The 22745-nt window shown below is 39.7% G+C and overlaps 1 protein-coding gene across 2 annotated transcripts in view; it reads right to left on the bottom strand.

Annotated features, from left to right (window-relative positions):
- The window catches only part of EHBP1 (EH domain binding protein 1), a 347196-nt gene that overhangs the window by 60488 nt on the left and 263963 nt on the right, over nucleotides 1-22745 (bottom strand). For both annotated transcript variants that reach the window (XM_066638694.1, XM_066638607.1), the window contains 4 exons: nucleotides 12804-12931; nucleotides 9742-9880; nucleotides 9466-9572; nucleotides 6489-6612 (listed from right to left, as the gene is read on the bottom strand). In XM_066638694.1, the coding sequence (XP_066494791.1) occupies nucleotides 6489-6612; nucleotides 9466-9572; nucleotides 9742-9880; nucleotides 12804-12931 (498 nt within the window). The remainder of the gene's footprint in view (nucleotides 1-6488; nucleotides 6613-9465; nucleotides 9573-9741; nucleotides 9881-12803; nucleotides 12932-22745) is intronic.

Here is a 22745-nt window from a genome sequence, read left to right as displayed (position 1 = left end):
AACTTGCCATACAGCACGTGTAACTATTTAGGATGATGGCTGTCTTTTATAGATCACAAACATCATGGAAGTAGGGAGTGGCAAGTTATTCTGACTCTCTGGTAGAATGTCAGAAACAATTGGTTTACCAAATGGTTACACACTGTAGCATACTATGGTAGGGCAGCAGATGGCAAAAAATACACTGCCTATAATAACCCTTTGCTGAAGAACACCCCATTGATTTCAATAGATAGCCATTATAGTGGATAGTCTGATAGTCCACAGAACACTTTCATCTTAGGGTGCAATTCAAATGTGCCCTTGGGCTAAAGCAAGTCCTTTGCACTGGCCCAACATTGTTGCGAAAATGCCGTAAAGCACTTTCACGCCAACATAAATGGAGTTAGGCTGGCACAGACATGCGCTGGCCTCCCTGAGCCACTGCAGGCCCCAGGACCGGTGAGTTTGCGCCGGCCAAGCTTGGCCGGTGCAGGGGTCTGGGGAGGCAAGGGGAGGGCAGGAGGCAGGCGTTTCAGGGTAGGGGCGTGTGGGACTGTGGAAGGGCAGGCACCTTGTCAGGTGGTGCAGATCCAAGTAGCTCAATTGGGGCTGCTGCGGCTCTCCCTGTGGTAAGGGTTAAAGTTTCCCCTTGCCCCGGGCTGAGCCTTAGCCAGCCACAAACTTGCGCAGGATATAGTGAAGGCCCGCTAGCCTGCCTGTTCCAGTGCAAGATAGGATTGGGCTTCCCGTTGATTAATTTGGATTTTAAACAGCGGATTAGACAGTTTATATAAATGTACATATCAAAACTTTAAGGAAAACTTCATGGACTTTTTTTTCAATCTCTATTAGAGTAACAAACTATACTAGCAAAATGCCTTAATCAGTAAACATGTGTCTCTTTTAAGTTTCAATCCCACAGATTATCACAGAAAACAAAATCCTTTAATTAAAATTCACCTCCAACTACTAATAAATGAACATTTTAGTTGATGATCCTACCAATTAAATTGATTAAAAATTGCAGCTATATTAGCCATGATAATAAATTACACCATAATCACTAGCACATCAGTTTATTCAAAATGCTTATGTCAGATAAACTTCTTTCTCATTCTTTGCAATCTACCAAAATATTTTCAACTTAAACAAGTTGCTGTTAATATAAACCACAAAGTTACACCTTATAAATGAAATGATCAAAATTCAATGGCAAATCAGTCACCAGTAATTTTAATTACCTCTTTTCTTAACACCTCTTGGAAAAACCTTATTGCTGAACTCTGATCCATTTGATAATCAATTAAGGGCCCAATCCTATCCAATTTTCCAACACCAGTGCAGCTGCAATGCAGCTCTAAGGTAAGGCAACAAATGTTTCCATATCTTAAGGAGGCCTCTGAGATTGCCTCCACACCACAGGATGCAGTGCATGCCCCATTGGCACGACTGCACCAGCACTGGAAAATTGGATAGGGTTGGGCCCTAAAACACATAGGCACTGTTTCCATTCCTCCTTTTGGAAAGCAAAAACTTATCTCCCTGATCACAAAATCTTGGCAGCAAATGCCTCAAAATGGATTGATTTGCTTGGCTGATTGAAGGGTTTCCAGATTTAGCAAGAAGCAGGGATGCGGATGTCATGTCTTTAACAGGTATGGAAAAGGAAGACTTTGAGCCAGGTAGTGTCTTCCATTACTATACATCTTATGTTGGATCTGGCTTGGAAATATTCTTCTGCCACACAAAAAGATTCTGACCCCTTAGGGGCCAGGGTTAGCAGCAACTTCTACTACTTTCAATCACAGGAATGCACATGGCAGGAAAGCAAACAGGTGAGTTCACATAAATCAGAACTCTTGAAGTAGGGGACTATGAACCTATTTTCAAGAGTTTCATCTCATAAACATGATGATGTAATAAAGGAAAACACCATGTCAAAGAAACCCTGAGATTTCAGAGTCAGGATTTCAGAAATGTATGAGCTATATTCCGTTTTTCTATTACCTTCCATGTTCAGGGGTGTGAGCTGAGCTATTCTCAGCCTTAAATAAGGAAGCCCTTGCATGTAGGGGCTTCCAATACAAAGACATGTGCAAGTGGAGCACATGTTCATATGAAGCACCTTTGGACTGAATTGGTTATCTAACTCTGGGCATGTGACTTCACTTTATACAAAGAACCAAGAAGTTACTCCACAAAAAGAGAAAGTGTTTTATTTTCTGTTATACATTGTCAGGTATCAAAATGCAGTTGGAGGCAAAAAACAAGTGGGAGAAACAAAGAGAATCTTCTGTGAAATAAAATATTTAATGAAATCATAATTTGGCATGTCTCTCTTGAGGTCAACGCTAAATCTGAACTTACAGCAGCAGAATGAAAAAAACAAATTGTCCATGTGATCCTAACGACATGTTCCATCACATGGGACCTGTGCCAGTCTTGGATGAAGTGTTCATCTGATTCTGGATGAGGCCCAGAATCAATGTAGAGTCATGAAAAAAGGAGGAAAAGCCAACCGCATGGAAGAACAAACAAGAACCAGCAGTTTTCTATTCTATTCATAATCATCACACCTTGATAAGCCATGGCTGAAAAGGCTTGTTTATTACATGAGGGGAATGAACCTCAGAGATCTGCACCCTATTGAAAGAAGAAACCATACACATCCTGTAAGGAATCTGGATAAACCGAGGCCTGCTGAGTAGCTATATGGCAGCATGTCCCAATACCCAAGACATTTATTTCTTCTCTCTAGATGTTACACTCTTTGAAGGGTATTTGGATACCCAAAGAATAGAAGTCCCAATCCCTCTAAGAATAAAGTGCAAGAATCTCTATATCAGTCTTAGCTGAAATTAATGTTGTTTTGACTAAGCCAGCAGTTCTCAAACTGACAGGAAGTTTGAGAACCGAGATAAGTCTTTGCTGGGGTGCGGGCACAGTGGTGACATGATTATCAGGATTGTGCCGCTGCTGGGGACATAGGATTTTTTTTTTAAACTTACCTCAGTCTTTGCCAGGCTCCGGGGGATGTGGGGAGCCTCTCAGAGCCCTCTGCAGGACTCCCTGCACCTCAGAACACTGGAAAAATGTGATCATGACCCACTTTCAGTTTTGCGATTGCAACCCAGAAGTAGGTTGTGATCGCATTTTTTCAGTCTGAGTTGTCTGAGTTGTGGGGAGCCCTGCAGAGGGCTCCGCAGGGCTTCCCACATCCCCCCAAAGGCCAGTATAGACTGAGGTAAGTTTAAATAAAAAGCGACCCACCAGTTTAAAAACCACTGTTCTAACCCTTTTGAGGTCTTTTCTTTTTTTAAGTCAAAAGCTGGGATAAAAATGCCATAAATAAATTAAAACTTAGGCAGACAAAATTGATACAGACGAAGAAGCACAAGAGCATATCCACATTCTGATCTCAACACAGGCAAGGACAGAAAGATACCAAAAGGCCCTGTTGGGATGTGTTACTTATCAGCCTCTGGAAGAAAAAGAGAAAAGGCTGGTTGTTCTGATGTTGCTGTAGCCACCCACATCTAACCACTGCTAGGATGCCTGAAGATGCTGGAACACTCCAGTCCCTTACTCTCCCTCTCAGATTTCTGGACTTCACAAGTAAGTAACATATTCCAGTAGGAGATAACCCCATCCCAATATAAACTCTTCAGCATGATACACGAGTGTAAATTGCTCCTGCTGAACCTTTCACACTGATCCATTCCATGGATGGAGGCAACTGCAGGATACAAGATGGTTGTGTTTGCTTGGTAGGATTCACCATTTTAATGTGGGGAATAATCCTACTTTTTTCAACCCACTCTGTCTATTTCTACCTTTCTACATTAGTGCTCAAGCACAAATACATAAACACCATAAGGGAGGGCAGGAGGTCTGATCCAGAGGGTAGAGCCTCCGTTAGCCTGAAGATAACATCAGAAGGTCACCAGTTTGAAGACACTGGCAGCTCCCTGAACGGCTGAGAATGGCGAGACCTTGAAGCAGCTGACAAGCCCAGCTGAGTGATTCCACCTGCTCTTGGTGTGAGCAAGAAGCATCTTGGCTGCCCTCCATGTGAGAGATGGAGCTGCCTGTCAGCCTGTGTGGGAGAACTGGAGGCCAGAAGTGAGACCAAACCAGGAAGATCCATTCTGAAATGTTGTTGGTTCTTGAAAGAGAGAACCTCTATGATTGTAAAAATCCCCTTGAGGGATTTAGATATGCCTGCCTATGTAAACCGCCTTGAATAAAGTCAGAGGAGTAATCCAATGACCAGAAAGGCGGTATATAAATACCGAGTTATTATTATTATAAAACATCCGCAATACTTATGAACAATATACATACCAGTAATTTGCTCAGGGATTTTGCAATTTTGGGTTGCCTCAGAATACCCAATTTCTGTACTGAATTCATTGCTAGAGTGTTATGAGTTTATAAGAAATGCAGTATATAAATATTTTAAATAATAATAAAAGTACAGTCATGATAATTAAGGCCCACATTATAAATGTACTTGGGACAAAGAAAACTCAACCTAAATACTGCATATAGAGTTGCTAAGAAGATTGGAGTTTCCAATCCAGTTACTAATAGGAGTGAATAATTACAGTGAGTGTAAAGTGTTTGGTAGCAGGAAAGTATCTGCAAGAAAGGAATACCAGTAGTCAAGGAATCATGTTCAGGCAATAGTGCATATGGATGAGTGCACGTATCTTAGGTTAGTGGAACAGACAGGAGATTTTAAAGGAGCTTACTGACTTTTCCTGCCGTTTAGAAGACCACATCACATCAAAAGAGTTACCAATACATTTGCTTCCCCCCCCCACCCAATATTACTTTTGATACAAGTGGCAGTTGGTATTGCCAGAGAGATCCCAACATGAAGACGAACAGAATATTGACAGTGGGAGGTAGATGGTTCATGAAGTCTTCTTGTTTGGGCAGATCACATTCTTAAAACTCAGAGGAAACCTACCTCTAATGCTGTGCTGTTAATTACGGACCCAGGGTTCTAACAAATACATTTTTAGCATACATTTTAGCATACATTTACCATGCTGACGATGAGAATATCACTACAGTATTTAAGAACGTTTGATTACCAAAAATTAAGTTTGTATCCTAAACCAATATTTCTCACAGTTCTACCATTTGTAATATAATATTTAAAAAGAAGAAGGTGAGTGGTTCTGCATAGGACAATAGCCACTAATATTCCACTGACAATAAAAACATCAGAGAAAACAAGATGCAAATAAGATTCACCATCTTATATTTGCTATACAAAACAGCAGGCAAACAGAAAATATTAGAAAAACATATAAAGCTGCATCTATTACAAAAGATAATAGATAGCAGTAATTTACAGTCTTATATTTATAAAAAAAAGACTCTTACTGTTTCCTCCAATTGTGTTTTGCACTCATACCAAGTTTGAACTTATTTATCCATCCATATTAAATAAATAAATATTGGCTAGGTAATGACACAAAACAAAAAAATTCATATATTTGTGAGTACGTGCTCACTTTTCATCTCATCATTTTACTTGATTTAATGTACTTGACATAATGCCCTGAACCTTTACACAGTGTGAATTAATAACAGTGCCTGCCTAGATTTTAGTTAACTTCAGTAATTGATGGCTTTCTGGTATAAAATCAGACTTTTAAGATTGCAGTGACATTACCCTAGGGTTATATTAACTTTACAGATGCATGTGGTGTGAGACAAATATATTTACTTTCACTGAACATTATTTAATTTTTGCATTATCAAACTGCAATTTGTTTCAAAGCAGGCAATACTGGTAAGTCTCATCGCCCTCCATCTGTGACAGCAATCAGTATTTTTAAACCCATACGATTTTTTTGTGAGCTGGATCTCACCACAACAATACAGTTCACAAAATCCCAACCATATGCTTTTATCCTTTTTGCTGAACCAGTAATACAAAGTATTACACACTTTTTTTTTTAAAAAAAAAAAGCCCAACCTGTCCTCTTGGAAAAAATTATATATAATTGTGGAGCATCAGTAACCAGATAGTATTCTCAAATTTCAGTGATCTAGTCAGCGGAGCTTTCCCCATGTACTGTGCTCTGTTTCATGTGGTACATGGCTTTAGCTGGCCAAATCTTTTCCCCCCCACTGAATCAGGAGAACAGTGAAGATCACTCTCTCTCTCTCTCTCTCACACACACACACTCTCTCTCTCTTTTTAGCAGTGGCATATCAATGAGGCACAGATGTGTATTCCAACTCTGCATGGATGAGCACACTGTTCAATAGTGCTGGCTCACACGGTATCAGGGCAAGTTATCACTTCCCATGAAGGCACTCTTATCACCAGGACCCAGAGAGGTGGCTGCAAATCGCAGCCTTTTTATTTTCAAGGCAGTTTTGCTGAACATTCAAGCTTCAAAGATTCACACTTTCAAAACTCTATAAGAGTTTGTGAACGCTCAATTTGCCAAAACTGTTTACAGTGTAATTGGGCACCGTACCTGTGTCCATGAGATAGCGAAGGCGCTTCTCCACCAGCGCGGCACGGGTGTCAATTTGCTTTTGCTCATTCTCTAGTGCTGCCAATTCTCCTACAACATACTGACTGGTGTCTTTGAACCCTTTCTGTTAAAGAGAACAAACAGCAAGAAAATACATCACTTGTTAAGTTGCATTTTTCCTTTCCAGAAACACTTAGTAAGGCACTTACCTAAATATCATGCTTACTACCAAAACAGGGAACACTTACAATTCATAAATCTCACCCGTTTGCCAAATTTCATTATGAAGTCTACTGTGTTAAAATTTCATTATGAGATGCACTGTAATAATAATAATAATAATAATAATAATAATAATAATAATAATAATAATAATAATAATAATAATAATAAAGCACCACATTCCTTCAAGTTTGGTTTTACAGGTTCAAACATCTTCACTGACTTTTAAAATTCTATAGAATTCTTCTTTGAGCATAACCTAGTCTGCTTCTGAATTTCCTATGATCTCAGAGGAGAATCCAATAAGAAGTATATTTAACAGCACAATTAGCAAGTCTTTTTTACTATAAAAGAAAAAAAAATGCCCATACATATTATTTTAGATATAATGCCAGTTTTTAGCCTGTGTGTTTTGATTAAAAACACTGTCCAAGAAACTATTAACAGCTCAAAATAGAAATGTTGGGGATTTAAAATGAAAACAAACAACAAAAACCAACTACCATGACCAACCACACTCCCCCTTTTTGTTTATTTATCCTCTGGGTAAATTCTAATGGTGGCAGTCAAGAAAGACTGCAGTAAAAGCTTCTTCAGGTCTCCCCTACAGCAATTTCTTGCCTGGCTAAACAATGGTCTGGTAAAAGTACTGCTAATTACTGCTGTTAACGATTCTTATCCTGACAAGTGGTGACAAAATTGATTTGCACAGATTCTCAGGTGCAGAAAACATAAAACACAACAGAAAAGGAAAGTTTTTCCGTAGTTTTGTTTCTTTTCAACTCATAGCAACACAATCTTTAAAATTACCAAATCTTTCCTATGATTAAAGTTACTTAGAAGGTATCCAAAACAGTAACCACCACCACACACACAGATATGGTTAAAATGTTATAGATTATGAATTCTGTTCTAAGGGCTATCAGTACAAATGACCAGTGTATGCAGAATGAATTCTCACTCTGGGTTACAGCCCAGATTCCTCACTGTTCCTACTGAGTAGCAGTATCATTGTAGAGTATTATTTGAGGAAACAGAGACTTTAAGAAGTATGCAGAAAATGAGGTTCTGGTCTGGCACTGAAGAGCAGAAATGGATGGAAGAGACACAGTTCCACTGAAAGCCCTTTCCAGATTTACCAACAAACCTCTTCAGGAATCTTCATTAAGATCCGAGAGATCAGGTTAAGGCTGAGAAGCTTGTTTTGGGAATCTGATTTTTTTTTTTTTTTTTTTTTTGCAACAGGGATGTATGTACAGATATTACCTTTTAGGGAAAGGATAAACAATATGATATTTCCTTATCGCTATTTCACTTGTTGCTGTATGAGCCAGTCAGTCACAGATAGCAACACTGAATGATTTTCTCCTTCAAATAGTTGCTGAATGAATCAATACAGAACGTTGTTATTGAAAATAGAGATAAAGTTAAAGCTGATAGGGAGCTGTCTCTCTCATAACCAATGAGCAGCATGGAAGTTTAGTAGTGGGCACACAAGCAATTTATGAAAGAGAAAAAAAACACAGCTAGCAAAAAACAAAATAAAATCTAGTTTTAAAAGGAAGCTTACTTAACTCGCTTCATCACCATCATGAAAAAGGGATATTATCATCTTAAAAACAAATGAATTATACGAGTATAATAAATGTGGATGGAGAAAAAAGTGAATAGCAGCAGTAAAAGGGAACTGCCTACCACCTGCAATAATTAATTCGAGAGGATACAAAACTTTGCCAATGTAAGGTCTCAGAACAGGACAGTATGCTTTGTATTAAAAGGAATATTGTGGTAGGGTGAAACTTCTCAAAAGTTCATATGCATAATTTGCATAAATGTATTGTGGACTTGCTGAATAAGACCTCTTCAGCTGTATTAAAGCATAACTGGTCTTAAATTTAAAAAAAAATTATCAGCTGGCAGATTGCTGAGACATGTGGTCACCTCATATAAGAATTAGAACACATTATATTCTCTAGATGGCACTGAGTTGTCTCTGCAAAAACACCAATACATTTAAACAAACGGCTGAGACTGGCAAACAACCATCATGAAAAATTATGTTGTGCCTCCAGACAAAAAAAAGGAAAGGGGGAAAAAGAGAAAGAAAAAAAAACACATATTCAGGTCAAAACTTGTTCTTCCTGCTTCTGTCCTGCAGCTGTCCATCAAGAGCAGCTTTCTCCCTGCGGTCTATCAAATATTTCCCTCACAAATCAATTTTACACATGATCAGCCCATACCCCTACTGAGCTGAACCTCCCCGTTAATTAAGTGAAGAAATTACCATATATATTATATTAATGCAAACATCATTCAGCTAGTAATTCACGGCTGATCTGGATAATGGAAAGGTTGAACACCCATTAACCCAAGCCAACAAAATGGGTTGGCTGAGAAATTCTAGCAGGTCTCATGTGACTTTTCCCTCTAACTGCAGCTCTGCAGTATCTGCTATTGTAATAATTAAAATCCTCCCGGTAGATCAATACTGGAATCTCTTTATGGGAAGTGCCCTGATGGAAATGTCTCAAGGAAGCTGGAGCTGTGGAACTCTGAAAAATTCATTTTTTTTATCTGACAATTATCACCACGCTGCAGACTAATTCAACAGCGCACCCCTCTCACTCTGCTTTGAATGCACTGGAGATTGACATCTAAGAAAACCTAACATCTCATTTTAACAAATAAAGGCACTATTTCCACATACAGTTGAGAATTATCAGCAATCATGAAACCAGACAAAAAATTAATATACATTAAGCACTTCATCTTCTGATGGCTTCCTCTGAGTTTCAGTTATCGCTGCCTTCTCCTCATTTCCTCTCTTTGTATCTTCCTGTATTGATCTCTGCCTTTTCATCTCTTGAAAAAAAGAGAGGAAAGACATGTAAAATTATTATAATACTTGATATTTGTGTATTGAAATGTGGACTTACATTATCTGGTTTTTAATATATTTATTGTCAAATATTATTAAATCATAAGATTGGGGGCAGGGTAGAGGAACATCTTTTTAGAATGTTTTGCCTACCTGGTCTGCTTTCAACATATTGACTAAATGACTGAAGCTGAGTTTTTCTGACTGTGGAGTCCTTGCTGAACACAACAGGATTTCTGAAACGTTCTGTTGCTTTTTGTAATCGCTCAGCACGATGTTCTTCTGTCTCATTCTGCCAGAAAAACCAAGACTGAACATCAGATACTTTTGTTTACAGATGTGAAATTACAAACGAGAAAGATCTATATTTCAGTGGTACATGGAGAAAAACGACACAGGCTCTTATTTTTGTCAGGTAAATATGACTTCAGGAACTAGAAGACAATACCAAGCCTTAAAAAGATTTTTTTTTTTTGGCAAAATAAGATATTTGTGGTCGCTCAATGGCAACTTCAGCCAATAAGACACTGAGATCGATTAACTGCATCCAGTGTATGTTTGGGCAAATCAGGGTTAAATGAAAGATTACTCTTCTCCAACTTGGATTCACCTAGTGCACTGCATATATTAGTGTATAACTGAAGATGATCTATCACTTTAAAGCGCACAGTGGTTTTAGTCTTTTCCACACACAGTTTGTCCCAGTCAAAAAATTCTGTCATTCTGAATGGGCCTACAGCCTTGTATGACAAGAAGTCATTTCTAATTTTATGCCCATAGAGATAAACCACTAATGCTGGATGAAGGATAAAAGGTAGGATTATAATTCCACTGCAATGAACTGTATTTCATCAGCTATAACTTTCCGAATCCAGATTTGTAAGTAAGCCCTTTACAGCCAAGGAAACTACAATTACCATTTTCTAGAGCTTCCTATGTTAATACTGGTTACAAATTCAAATGGGTCTATCAACATGAAATATCCCAGAAGACTAAACCACCGCAGTGTGTGGAAACTGCAGATACCGAGGTGCTGTGTACCAAACAAATATTTCATTTTATACCTAATCTATTATTATTTTTATTAAGTGTTTTGAAAGTAAATAGGGAAAGGCTAAGATGCATGACTAATAGCTAAGCCTGCTGAATGCTGAAACTGGTTATCAAAAGCTACCAAGACTTTGCCCTTCCTCTGCATTGAGACAATTGGTAATGAGGGAGTTCTCCAATGGCCTATTCTCTAGCTTCAAGGAGGCCTGGGATACAGAATCCTCAAGGGAAGGTAACAGTTTATCCTTTTCCACAAACACAGAATGCCTCATTTATAAACGCGTAAACTGCATTTTATTAAAAACACAAATCCAACTCAATGCTGAAAGAGCTAAGAGAACAGATGGACACCACAAATTCTTTATTACACTATAAAAAAATAACTGTTTGGACCTAGCTACCCTTTTTGTTGCAGTAACTTTAAAAAATGAAAAGAAAGCACCACCAATTAATACTAAAGTGTGTATTTAGAGACAGAAGTACCATTTTCGTCACATTAACTGACACCAAATTGACCTAATAGAGTGGAATGGGGAGCCATTTATTGAGTTAACTTTTATTTCTGTAAAGCTTCACTCACAGCACAGTTGTTTTTCAACAAATCAAGCTGCTATGATTTCACTTTTCTAAGAAAAGGATGTCTTCTAGCTGTTCATACAATAGCATCTGACAGTTGAAACACAGGTCTTTACCAAAATAAACAAACATGGCTAATTTTTTAGGCCTGGCAACATGCTAAAATATCAGTGCGATTAGCTGGTAAATCCCATTTTAAGAAGCCTTTTTATGACTAGGGACTTCTGCCACTTTACAAATGTATTCCTCTAAGCCCACTAATTCAGTTAGCCTTTTCAATCTATTGTATTATTCCAGGGCCGGCTTCATTTTGCATTAAATCCACTGCAGAAAGCTAAATTGAACGCAAAAATCAGACTTGATCCAAGCTTCCCTTTGTTCAAAGATAGAGACTGAAAGTCCTCTGCTGCTGCCACACACTTTCATCACCAATTTATCGGAACCGACAATGTAAGGGAAAAAGCAATGAAAGTCATTGTTTTGGGACTTCAAAGCATCGCTGTATCTGGGGAAGGAAATCCTTTCAGTCAGCAGTGTATACACCCACAGTCTGCAGGTGGGTGAAAAGTTGTACATAAGTGGAACTTCCCCCATAGCCACAAAGATCTTTTCACTTAGTGGTAATAGCTATCACCAAATTAAGATGAAAAACTGATATGATGCATCCATAAAAGATATAAAAATGTGATTAGCCTGAGATAATAAGCATCCTATCCTAACCATGGAAACAATATGGCAGGGTTTTCTCTACCTCTTGTGAGGCACTAATAGACCTCCTAGAAGGTTTTCCCTGAAATAGCTCACAACCCACTCCTAACCTGTGCTTGTGCAGCCAGGTCACATGGCCTGTGTTGAAGCCAGAGCAGGTTAAAAGGCAGCAGGAAGTCTCCTTGGGGTAAAAAGATATTTTCATCCTTACCCTGTGTTGAGCTTCAGGCTGCCCTATGGGGCCTCTCAGATCTCAGCCACTTACTTAGCTGGCGCAAATCCAGGAAGCCTTCCCAATCTACTCCTGTTCCCCCCTTCCTTGAAATGCCCTGTCCCCGCCACCCTACCCATTCGCTGGTGCTACCCATTGCAAGCCCAACCGCACTGGCCAGCGCTGCTTCTTGATGTACAGTATGTTTACAACACTCTGAGCTGGCGCAGGGATGGCTGTGCTGGCTCAAGCAAACACTACTGTGGTGTCAGTGACACATATGGGCAATGCAATACAGCAAAACAAAGCAAAACCAACAGCAACAAATAAAAGAGGCTTTAAAAAGGCCTCATTCCATCCAAATGTCTGTAAACAGAAATGTTCCTACTGGCTTCTTTTCTTGTGGTCCCTTCATATACCCAGTTTTGGGGGGAAGTAGTTGAAAAGTATGGCTCTCAGAATAGTTCCCAATACAGTGGCCAAAGGAAGGAAACTCTGAAATCATATTTGTTAATATATAGGCAAACCTTATGTAGCTTCAGAGTCAAAAACAGTCACAGTAATTTCAACTTAGGAAGATTTATATGAAACATGGCATGTTTCACCATGAAACCCAAATCAGAATGCAGAAGGCTCCGATCTTGAAACAAAGGCTTTAGTCAACACTTACCTTTGACTCATGCTCTGTGTTATCAGTAGCTGCCTTCTGAGCAACACTGGAGAGCGAATTTGCCACCTGTGGCTGAGATTCGAGGAGCTTCTTCAGCTTCAAATTCACCAACTTACTGTTCTGTTCAGCTAAATATGCAAACAGCACAATACATCAGAGAGAGATACATTTAGATGCAGAGTCACTGTAACAATGTATCAATTTGAGAAAGATTACATTCGCATTGCTCTACTTGTAATCTTTAAATTGCAACTGAGAGCAAAATTGAATACAGAACTTGAGGTATCTTCTACAGCAATAGCAATTTGTTTAGCTTTTTTTCCTTAAAAGAACTACATATTTTTTAAAAGCTCATTCTTGACTTCTCTCTTCCCTCATGATCTACTTTTCAGCTTCTTCAGCTATACAGGGTTGTAATCCCAAGTATCATGGGCACAACAGCAGTAGTGCAAGCTATTTCTCTTGCTCTGTTCTTTCTACAGCTTCTTGAGCTCCCAGAATCTGCTCCTGCAGATCTCGGAGCAGAGGCAAGAGGCTGCCATGGGAGGGGAGAATCCCCCAAATGGAGGCAGCTTGCATGAGAAAAGGTTTGCTCATAAAAGATGCATCCATAGGGTTAGTAGGCATTTCCCTGACCAGGACCATCACTGAGAACCCTTCAATTCTATGGAGCAGAATCTGGGGGCTTGGAAAGTTGTCCTAGGGAGGACATGGTGGGGAAGAATAGCATGTTCCAAAGTTGTTGAACACCAGCTACTAGAAAAATGCAATTCACCATTAACAGTGTGGCAGCTACTATTACTTATAACAAGTAACATACAGGTGTACACCACTTAACAATGGGAATATGTTCTCCAATCCCCGTTGTTATGCGATTAGGTTCTTAAGCAAACATTCAGCCCAATCTAATGCCTTTGTTGTGTGAACAGACACTCCCTGCCAGACACTCACTGGCTGCACAGGCTACTAGAGACCAATTGCCTCTTCTTTGCATTAAGAGCCTCTTTGTTATGTAAACAGACACAGCTGCATGCTATGGGAGACTTGATTGCTTCATTAAGAACTTCTTTGTTGTGTTTTGACCATCATCATATATGTGGTCTGTCATTAAGTGGAAGATTGTTAAGTGGCAAACACCTGTATTTACTTACATGTAAGTCACATGGAAGTCAATAGAACTTCATTACAAGTAGGTGTACTTATTATTGAAGGTACTGAAATGAGGCACAAAAACATGGTTTAGTACTAAATGCTCAAGTAATAAACCTCATATTGTGTTTATTATTCATTGTATGTAAAACAACAACAGCACAAATGCACAACAAAGTGCAACAAACAGCACTAAGCCTAAATGCATTTACTTGGAAGTAGCACTCCCCTGAATTCAGGGAAACTTTGTTTCAAAGAACTATAGCTTAAACTCATGGCCTTCATAGCCTTCTCTTCATAATAGGAGCAAATTGCTCTTATTAAAGATTTAAAAAAATTCTAATTAGGGTGATTACACACATACACTTTCATTACTCATTACTTCATTATTTCATTACATTATTTCATTATTTCATTACACATTACTTTCATTACATTACCAGGTTAGAGCATTCATAGTTTTTTCTTTTTTGTGTGTGTCACAAGAGTAAGAGTTTTAGCACATAAGTTTTGGAACAAACATTATATCACAAACATCACATCAAAACACAATATTGTTCATAATAAACAGTGGATACACTAAGCTTTGAGCTCTCAAGTGAAGAGACACTGACAGCGCAATCCTAACTTTCACTGGAACAGGCAGGCCAGCGGGCTTGCGCTGTATCCAGTGCAGGTTTGGGGCTGGCTGAGGCTTGGCCCAGGGGAAGGGAAAAAAAGTACCCCTAAGTAGAGCCACAGTGGCCTCAAAGGGTCTACTCGGATCTGAGCCACCTAAAGTGGTGGTACAGATTCGAGCGGATCTGACCCGGTGCTGCTCTGCATTGCTTGGGAACAGGGCTAGAATCCTACATAACCGTTGGATTCTGGTCCCACCTCCCGCTTCCCGTCTGCCTGCCCTCCCCCTCCCCCAAAACACCTCCTCCCCGTGTCTTCTCCAGGCCCCCCCCAGGCCCCGCACTGGCCGAGCTTGGCTGGCGCAGTCTAACCTTTCTTCACCACCATGGAGGTTGGATCTAGCCTCCATGGCCTGGCACACCTCTATGCACCAGTGTGGCTTTCTCCAAAGGAAGCAGAAATGTGCATTACAGCATGTTTGCGACCTGCCCAGGCCAGTGGAATGTCAATCGTGAGTGCAGTTAAGATTGCATCCTGAGTGATGTACGTGTCAATTGGCCATTAGTTAATAACAGTAGTTGGAAAGGGTACAGTTAATGCTACACTAACAACAGAAACAAACTTCCAGTCTTGCTTTCTTTAGAAAATCCAGAGTTTATACATTATATCTAGAAGTGGAAGAAATTTGTGCAAGTGTACCTATTTGAGAAACTGACTTAATATTACTGCAATATTGCCATGGTTGTTGAGGCAGCACTTACCTTGCTTCCTCAAAATATATACATTGCCTTTCATAACTGATTGAGGGCCCGATTCACAGCCTGGTGCATCGGCTTACTGCCAGCAAGCACTGTCGCAAACATGCCATAACTCACCTTTGTGAGCCTTAGCGTGGGCCAGTGCTGGAGCTAGCCCAGCGCAAGCTTGCACTGGGCCAGCTCCAACACTGAGCCTGTGTTCCGCCACCCATTGCTCGCCTGGTGAGGCCTTGGGGAAGCCTCAGAATGCCTTATGAGGCAATAAAAACATCACTTCTGGTTTCCTGAGGAAACTGGAAATTGCAGTTTTTTGGAGGGGGTTCCAAATGGCCATTCCGAAGCCCACAGAGGCCAAAGGTGGATGCACGCGGCCTCTTTGGGGCTCAGAACACGCTCCAGAAGTGAGGGGAGTGTGTGTGGGGGATGTGTGTGAAGGGCCCCACAGACCCAATTCTCAGATATGAGAAACTGTAGATGTGGGATCCGTGAATACAGCCCCCCCTTTAATTATCATCCAAGGATCAAGGCATGGAACGTGCAAGTTTTGAAGTGCCAAACCTCTTTCTTGTCTATTGTTCTAATACATTGTCCTAATCTGTATTATAGTAGTAAATCCACTTTGGCTTAGCCTTATGATTCTCCTAAACTTTCCTGTTCTACTGTAAGAGCTAAAGTTCAAACTTCATGATATTTATGGATTCACTTTATGATCACAACTAAAACAAAGTGGTAGCACTGATCTCTGCTTGATAGTGCAAATAGTAATCCATATTCATCTTTGGGACTGAGGTAAATGCTACTCCACACTGTAAGATTCTTGCCAAGGCAGAATAATTATAAACATTGTTGAAATTTTTTCATTTGATATGTTGCATGCAGTACAAGTTAACTGCATATAGTGGGTTGCTTTGCCTTCCAGTAATTCTAGTCGTGGATTTGATTAAACCCAGTTGGTGACCCATGGGGGCTATTTTAATACAGTGGTCATATGAATCAAGTCTCTCCTAGTTCAAACCTTATCTATGTCATGAACCAATAAGGTGGGCTTAGGCAAGCCATTCCCTCTCAGTCTCAAGTATGGGGCTAATTACTAAACTACTTCACAAGGCTGACAGAAAGATTATTGGGGAAAATAATCTCTCTGAACACTCTAAAGTGGTATATAAATGCCAAATAAATTAGGCCTTTCTTAAAAGTAAAGAAATACCCAACTTCTAAACATAACTAAAACAGAAAGATATGAAAACAATTTTTACAAACAAGCTCTAAGCTTGATTAACATCTCCTGAATGCTTGAAAAATAAAAATAAAATCCAATAGGATGCTAACTACTAAGCCTTCTATCAGGAGACTAAAATACAAAAGCAGTAATTTTGCAGAATATGAGAAGGAAACTAACTTGCTACCCTCTCTCTTTGAGAAGCTGCATGTGTTGATCACTAGATCACCAAAGAATTCTTTCCACTATTATGGAAAGAATAATAATATTCTTTCCACTATTATGGAAAAAATAATCTACAGATTCTGTAGATGAATCTGATTTCAGTTCAAATTACAGTGACTGATAAAACAATGATACTTAAAAAACTTGTATTAAGAATAATTCCCAGAAAAGGTCAAAAACAGTGCAGGGCGCCTATATTCACCTACATTCAGGTGCTCATATCATATGGCCTGGGAAGTTTCTTAGAGCAAATTGTGACTTGTAGGTTCATGACTGTAGAAATGTTCTTGAAATGCACCTGGTTCTGCATGGAGCACAGATCCAAACCCCTATAGATCTGAAAACAAGTATCACCTTTGGAGTTCTGTTTCAGTCATGGTCACATTTCAGAATCTGTGAAGGAAGCCTTCCTATCATTACTATTAGAACATTGTAGATTGGAAGAAATGCTGCTGTGATTACTATATTCCTGATTGCCCGGCAGGGCTGGCTTTAAGTCAATGAGACCAATTGCTCCCAATTGGGCCCTGTGCCAAAAGACCCCCTACAATAGGGTAAAAAAAAATAAAATTAAGATTTTTTTACTAAATAATTTCACAGTCACTAAAAGAAGTGGTTTTGTAAATATTAACTGGTGAAACCTCTTCAGCCACGGATTTTATATTTGTGGATCTGGATCAATGTGGATTCCCTAGACTTGGACTCACCTGAACCTTCCGAAGGTGACCAGTGCTGCCTTTGTGGGCTTCAGAATGCCTTCCTCGGGTCTCCTAATGCCATATAAGGCATTAAAAACGCCACTTCCGGTTCTCCTCTGGAAACCAGAAGTAGAGTTTTTCAGCCTTTTTGGCTATTCTGCCCACAGAGGCTGTGGGCAGACGCAAGAACAGAATCCTTGCGGGCACCGAGGCCCCACCTGTACTCTCCCAAGGTAAACAACACATTGTGTTTGTTGTTGTAGGCTTATGTGTATGCTGTTTTACGTATATTAAAATGTACCTAGATCCATTTGATCCATTAACTGACATTTTAAAGTGCATACTCTGATTGCTTTCCATTCTACCAGAGATATAAAGTTCATAATAAATTGGCTGTGAACCTGAGGCCCCACAAAAAATGTTTTCAAATGGGCCCCGCAGCTCCTAAGGCTAGCCCTGTTACCTAGTTTGTGCATTACACTAGCCATATGAGATGAGAGAGTTTGCCTCTCTAATCTTGGCTTCCAGTGAGCTTCTGAGTGCAATTCAATATGCTGATTACCTATAAAAATCTACATGGCTTGGGTCCTGGGTACCTGAAGGTCTGATTCCTCCATCAACCTCCCTGCATGCTGCAGTCATCATCACAGGCCCTGCTCTGTTAAGGCTTGGTTAGCAGAGACCTAGAGTGCCAAGTTGGGCCCAAACACCACCCATTTGACAATGAGTCGTAAATGCTTTTCTGTTCTGTCAGGACTTTTGCTGATTTGCTCTCATGTATTGTTTCTTCTGTTTTGCTCACTGCTGTCTGTTTTACTGTTTTTGAGTGCTTTTATTAATTTATGTACCTGGGTTTCTGTTATATTTTGTGGTTCCCTGTTGGGGTCAGAAAGTGGTATTTGCATATTTTTTGTAAAAAAAAATTGTTAGTATACATTTTAAACAAAATTAGTAAGGATAACTTTAGGGGTTGCATTCATTGGATCAGGACCATTCTGGTGTCATTGGATTCCTCTCAGCCTGCCCTTTCCGAAGGACTAAGGCAAGTTCACCTACTCACGAGTAATCGCACGATACGGCTCACTTTCCATAGGGATCCATGCATTTTTTGTTCTCCAGTTTTTTGGCCATTGCTTTTGATAGAAAGGAGATATTTCACTCTGGTTTTTTGCATTGCATTTCGCTCGAAATTCCACATCCAACGGTATATAATATGATGGGGTTACTCCTAACCACCGCAATTTTAGCATGTCACCCCCCCAAGAGAACGTCACACACACCCCGTGTGCGTCACCCGTGCACTTTATCCCAAGCAAGTGTTCACAGGATCACAACCTTAGCCTGGCATATTAGCCTGAGTCAATAAAACCGACATGGATATATGAGCTATTGCTCATAACCTGCCAAACGTAAAGTACATTTTCATTCAGTCTTGACAACAAATGCATCTACAGAACAAAAGAAATCTACACATATGTGTTAAGTTACCTGGAGAAAAATTCACAGACATGTCTTCATGGCCCATTAGGAACACATTACAATTTATAATTATCAATCATTTAATTATTAATATCACATTTGGAACAATACTCAATGTCATGAAGGTGTTAATAAAAAATGAATGAATCGAAGGGTCAAAAGGTTCCAAACAAAAGTAATACTAGGTGAACATATTATAAAAGGCACTGATGATTAAACTACTGTTAGTCATGCAAAAGATACAAGACAGTCATTAGTTGGATTACCATTAGAATCAAGGTCAGTTTCTAGGTTAGTAAGTTGATCTTCACCACCAGTAACTGTGCATTCAGGATTCTCCTCATTAGTAACTATCTCAGTACTATCATTTCCATCCTCATCTGTAGGAACATGCAGTAGTATACAGTTAGTGTTTTTTGTCTTGTACATGCACCACATTAATGAAAATATTAGCATTTTAGTTTCAACTGAGTACATTCATCTATGGCAGGGGTGTCAAACATAAGGCCTGGGGGGGGCAGCTGCGGCCTGGAGAAGCTTTTTATCTGGCCCTCGGTTTCTCAGCTGCTGAGCAGTGCTGAGGTGTCACTACTGAAAGGGTGGCCCACATGATAATTGGGCTCTTCCCATATCTTGAAATATGAAATATGATCTGTCATTTGCAGCTAATGAGTTCCTACATGAGAACAGAGTGCTTATTTTTGGTTTTAATCAGTTTAATGACATCACTTCTTGCCTAATGACATCACTTCTGGACATCAGCAGGCACCATGAATGCTATTTTGCCCGCTGTATGAAATGATTTTGACACCCCTGATCTATGGCATAGAAAGGAAAAAAAAATCATTGAATCACAGTAACTGGTATATCAAACCCTTTAAATTCAAATATCAATTATATGCATACTCTCTATATCCAATTTGGGGTTTGCTAGGTTTTGAATGGACATGTAAAGTTCAAGCTTATTGCTCAGTTGAATGACCTGACAGTGGATATGGCGTTAAAGACAAGCATTTCTAGGGTCATATATACTTGAGTCAGGCCTGAAATGAAGTTGCATATAGTACAAATATGCCAAAAATAAGTATATAGGCAAAATGTGCCCTCACAATTCACAACAGCACAAATGCTCCTCCTTAAGGACATATAATTACCATAGTACCAATCAGTTTATTGAAATCAAATTCTGAATGTGCCCATTTGAACTTAACATTGGGACCCCAAAGTTAGGAGACATCTGATCCCCAGTTGAAAAGAAAAGTCTGATGACAGAACCAGAGGAGAGGACTGTCTTAAAGCAAAGCTCAAGGAGAAAAAAAAAATAGTACGTAGCTTTGTTAATCCGTAAGCAAAAATCTAAAATATACATTCCAGCAATACTTCTATGGGACAACCAAAATGATAGAACTCTTTATCAGGCAGAATGATAACGAAAACAAAGGGTAGGAGGGGGGAAGTTAGGCCTGGAGAAATGACCCCAAAGGTCTGCATTTCATATCTCAAGGTAGGAAAAATTATGTAGACTCATGTTGACTAGCTTTACTAGGTGCCTAAGTGTGCACCACTTAACAACGGGGATAAGTTCTCTTATCCCTGTTGTTATGTGATTAGGTCATTAAGTGAACATTCAGTCCAACCTACTGCCTTTGTTGTGTAAACAGACCTAGACACTAGCTGGCTGCCAAGACTACTGGAGAGAGATTACCTCTTCTTTGCATTAAGAGCCTCTCTGTTGCGTAAACAGACACTCTGCTGCAGGCTGTGGGAGACATGATTGTCTCATTAAGAGCATCTTTATTGTGCTTTGACCACCATCATATATGTGGTCTGTCGTTAAGCAAACGGTTGTTAAGTGGCACATACCTGTATTTAATAGGTTGCACCCAGGGCTTCTGGGATGAAGAACAAATATGTCTGGTACTCTGTGAAGCTAGTTAACATGATCCTGCATAACTTCACCTGGCTCCTTCTTAAGAGAGTTACAAAATTCAAGCCTTTTAAAATTCAGCCATTTCAGCAAGCCCAGTTCCTGCCCCACCCTCATGCTCTTCTTACAATCCAGCCTGATGAAAGGAGTCTGGAGAACTTGGAAGCTATCTGCTCAAGATCCAATATCATTTTAGATGGTCCTAATAATAAAGTCATGAGTCAGAAAAACATTCTCAACATAGTGCATTATTAGGCACCCAGCCCTGCAACACAAAACAGAGGTGATTGGAAAGAGCAGAAAGAGAAGACAAAGGCAAGATGGAAGGACAACAGTCTATGATAGACCACCAGGAAATGCTGAGCAGAGCACCTTAGAAAAGAGGGTGCCGAAAAACATGCAGCAAAAGGCAAACTTGGCAACTTGCTTATACTTTAGTTTCTCTTCAGATCATATAAACCTTTTGTATAACTTGATTAGAGGCCAGTAAAAATCAATAAAAAAGAAATATTATTTTTAAATTTCCTTTTTCATCAATTAATTAATCCTTTTCCTGTAAAGGTAGTCTCTCATTCTGAATCTTCTCACCTTGAATGTCTATCTCTCCTTTTTGGTTTCTCCCACCTTTGAACTTCTGTGAGAATCTCTTTCTTGATCCTTTAATCTTCAATTGTGTTTCATATCTCTTCACACAACACCTTATATGTGAGAAGTTTCTTGACTTTATTCTCTTGCAGGATATGGATGCCTCCCCATATTTCCCTAGTTCTTTTGATTCACTCTGTTTTTCCATTACTTACCTGTATTTGTATCTTTACCTATATTCTCAGAATCTGGTCACCCCAACTACCTCTTGAGGAAATTATTTCTGTGGTTGGGAAACCTTGTTTTTCATTCTTCTCTTTTATTTTACCATTTAACACCTCATACCTTCCCTTTTCTTAAATACTGACTGGGAGAGGAGAACCCATGAACTACATTTCAGGGCTATGGAACAGAACAGTAAGTGGAAGTCTGGGAAACAGAAGATCAAACAGCTGGACGGCCACACACTGAGCAATCTTTTCTCCATACACCAAGAAACTGGCTCTTTAGGAAAAGCTCTGAATGGGAACTGGGATTGGGATAGGAATAGGCAGAACCCTTCATCTCATCTGTACTGCCAGTTACAACTCAGCATAGCAATAACCCCCCGCAGTTAAAGAATAATCATTGACTGTGAAGCATGGCTTACTCACCAAAAATCTCCCAACGTCATGAACCCACATGTTAAAAACAGAAATATAGGTCCTGGACCACTCTTCGGCCAACATATCAAGAGGATTTGTAGGGATGCAAACTCTCTGTACTTGTCACCATGCAGCAGCCCAGACAGTGTAACAGAGTAATGCCCCAAATTTCCAGGAAGAAAAAAATTACTTATATCCAAGGTGACTGAACTGTACTTTGAAGCAGTCTTTTACAGAAGGCTATCTTAGCTGAAAAACACTGATCCTATGGTGTGCCAGTTGACCACTAGGCCTTCTATTTGCACTGGTGCAAGCTTACAGAGAAGACCAGGTGGCCACTGTGCACACTTTCTTGCTCATTACTGAATAGCCCAGGAAATAGGGCTCTCACTTAAAAATTGGTGTGGTGAGGTTTGGATGGTACTGTGCTGGAAGCCTCATAGATCCCCACAGTAGCATATAACTGTGCTTCCTCCTCTAGATGCCCAGGTTCATGGCAGAAAGTTGGCAGCCTGCTGTTCCCTATGGAGCCATTTAGAAGCCTATACAACCACTTAGGAACAAAGGAAGAGGTCAACTGCAGCCCAACCCTATCCTTGTGAAAGACACACAAGTCCAGCTTAGCAGCCAGCTAAGCTCC

This window comes from Tiliqua scincoides, chromosome 1 (genome assembly GCF_035046505.1).
Source record: "Tiliqua scincoides isolate rTilSci1 chromosome 1, rTilSci1.hap2, whole genome shotgun sequence".
Lineage (NCBI taxonomy): Eukaryota > Metazoa > Chordata > Lepidosauria > Squamata > Scincidae > Tiliqua > Tiliqua scincoides.
Note: the sequence above shows the minus strand (reverse complement) of the source record. Positions and strands in the feature narration are given on the sequence as shown.